The 2,774-nt window shown below is 36.0% G+C and overlaps 1 protein-coding gene across 1 annotated transcript in view; it reads right to left on the reverse strand.

Annotated features, from left to right (window-relative positions):
• Positions 1 to 110: 110 nt before the first annotated feature.
• The window catches only part of tirap (toll-interleukin 1 receptor (TIR) domain containing adaptor protein), a 5,905-nt gene continuing 3,241 nt past the window's right edge, over positions 111 to 2,774 (reverse strand). The window contains exon 4 of the mRNA XM_015372705.1: positions 111 to 145. Within this exon, the coding sequence (XP_015228191.1) occupies positions 111 to 145 (35 nt within the window). The remainder of the gene's footprint in view (positions 146 to 2,774) is intronic.

The following is a 2,774-nucleotide window of genomic DNA, read 5'->3' on the forward strand; positions in this document are numbered from 1 at the left end:
AATCAGTTTCTGAATTGAAGAGACAGCATACGTCAACACAGTCAGTACCAGTATATATTATTAAAAAATATGATAATGATTGAACATCATTGGTCTCACAATAGAGAAATTCACTTCTGTATCCTGGGCTGCCACTCTGAGGCGCCTAGGGAGCAATCGGGGGTTAAGGGTCTTACTCAGGGACTCAGAGTGCAGGCTGTGAGGTTCAAACCAGGTAAGTGTAAACTTCTCAGAGCACAAGTGTACTGCTCTAACCACTAGGCCAACAACATGAACTGAGAATGGAAAACCAGTTCCTTCTTTGATGCAAGGATTCCCTAATATTTAAAAGCCTCAAACGTCTACAGTTCTACTGACCATAGACTTGCAAAAACTGAGAGTAAGTTGACAGGGCAGCATAAACAACAGAGTTTCATTCATGACATTATTTCTTAAAGCTACAAAGTAGCTAAATTTGTGTTCATCGTTTTAAAACATCAAATCTTGTTGCACATGTCCTTACATAACATGTATGCCCAATGTATGCTGCTGCATGTCATTGTTTGCTTTTAGCCTAACCTTGACCAATCAATCAAATAAATAGACCAACCAAAATATTACAACCTATAGATATTACCTGAAGAATGTGCCACATACTGTATGGGTTAATTTGATCTTATTAGACATTAAAATTCTTCTGTTTGGATGTTAAAAGGCTTTTGTCCAATTCAGAGCGTGACTAATAACAGTAACTTACATTTTTAAGATCTAAGCTCATTGAATAAATGTGATATATAAAGAAAAAGTCCAACCACAGGAGATGTGAGGAGTAATGAAATTACTTTGTGTCTTAGTCACTTCCCTTTTTGTGTGCAAATTATAGATCTCATTTCAGTGAATCAAAGATTTTTACATTTTTTATCCAGAGTAGAAAACGTTTGATTTGACTCTGAATGCGCAAAAAGTTGCTTTTGGATATTCTTTTTTTATGTTTAATAAGAAACCAGTATTTTTGTTTTCTATCCATTTAAACAAATGTGTTTTGCTATGTTTGTGCAAGGATTACTAAAAGCTTCTGGAAGCAACTGTTCCTTTTAGAGATTACTTACATTTTCCCCATGAAAAAGTGGCTCACCACAAAGAGGATGATTATAGGAGGTTGTGGGCGGTGTGTGGATGGGGGGTATTGTCAAGTTAAAAGTGGAGCTAAACTGTTGATCAGAAACTGGGAAGTGTGTGGGATAAGATAGCATTTATAAAATCCAGGAAATGGAAGCATTGTCTGCATAATAAATGACACGTCATGATCTTTTGGGTTCAATGAAAACCCAAAGATAAAAAATAAATAGCCACCCTGCTAAGGAAAGAGGTTTTGACATTGACTCAAGCAATCCTAAACAAAGATCCTCACCTCAGACCAAGAAGGAAATATGCTTTTTTTTCTTCATTAAATCAGATGTTTGTCAAATGATTAATAACCAGCATGGCTGCTAAAGCCTATATAAGGCATGCAGAAACAAGTGACCAGTCAGGAGCTTCATTCAAATTACTGGCAGAATTGCCCAACAAAGTAAATATCCTTGCAAAATACTAAAACGGAAAGAGAAACTAAAAGAAACCACAACGTTCTCAGGGATAAAGTTAATTTCTAGGTTGTGGGAACGCTAAAGCTTAGTTTGCCATATGACCTTTAAACAGGACAATGATCCACAGAATATCTTAAAATCCACCAAGGCTTAGTTCCCGGGGTAATTCTTAATACAGTAATTCTCATATTAGAATAATTATAATTCCCCTACTTTTAGCTCTTTTGAAAATCTCATTGGCTTTGGGTAGAAACAGCTTCAAGGTGGTTGCCATCTTAGCATTGTAATCCATTGCATCCGAGTCAATGAGCCGATGCAATCAACTGGTTTTCCTTAGATAGAAAACTTTGAATCAATCTGACTGTATGGTCTGGTGAACTGTAAAGTGCCTTGAGATGACATGTGTTGTGAATTGGATCTATATAAATAAACTGAATAGAATTATCTTGTAGCAATAAGGGTTCAGATCCGGGCCTGAGTTCTGTCTACCTGGAGTTTTCATTTTTGCACCATGTCCGTACTCTGGCTTATTCCCTTGTCCAAAAACATGACTGTCGGGTAAACAGGTCCATCTGCAATGGAAATAATCAAAACCTAGATAAGTCATTTTTTCTTAAAATAAGTGCATATGTTCTTGGATTGAGGAGTTAAAAGACAGATTTTGCCAATGGAACAGGGCAATTTACACTTAAAATAAAAACATATTAAGTGCATTGTATCTAATAATCTTATTTTAAGAGTAAAAATGTTCATTCCATTGGCAAACTATCTCATTTACCTACTCAGATTAAGGGTAAATACACTTAATTTAAGAAATTGTTACTTATTTCTAGATTGTTTTTCCAGTGTAATTTGTCTTTAGAAGAAGATGTGTGTATGCTTGCTTTTCCTGTGTGTCCTGTGTTGTATGTTGATGGGGTTAGCGATCTGTTGGCGATCTGTTCAATGTGTAATCTGCCTAACCAGTAAACATTATTTGCAGTTGGCAATTGAAAAACTTTGGGTCCAGCTGTGTACTCTGAGTCCTTTTTTTTCACTCTGTTTCTGTCTTATTTCCTTTGCCGTAGTGGATTTAATCTCAGTGTCTCCTTCTCTATCCTTTTTTAGATATCTCCCCACTGTGTTTTCCTTGCAGTTTATCATTCGCTGATTACTCAGGTTCCTACTTCCTTCTTAACCGTAATATATCAACATTCCAACAATTCTTAC

Source organism: Cyprinodon variegatus, unplaced genomic scaffold (assembly GCF_000732505.1).
Source record: "Cyprinodon variegatus isolate N-32 unplaced genomic scaffold, C_variegatus-1.0 Scaffold75, whole genome shotgun sequence".
NCBI lineage: Eukaryota > Metazoa > Chordata > Actinopteri > Cyprinodontiformes > Cyprinodontidae > Cyprinodon > Cyprinodon variegatus.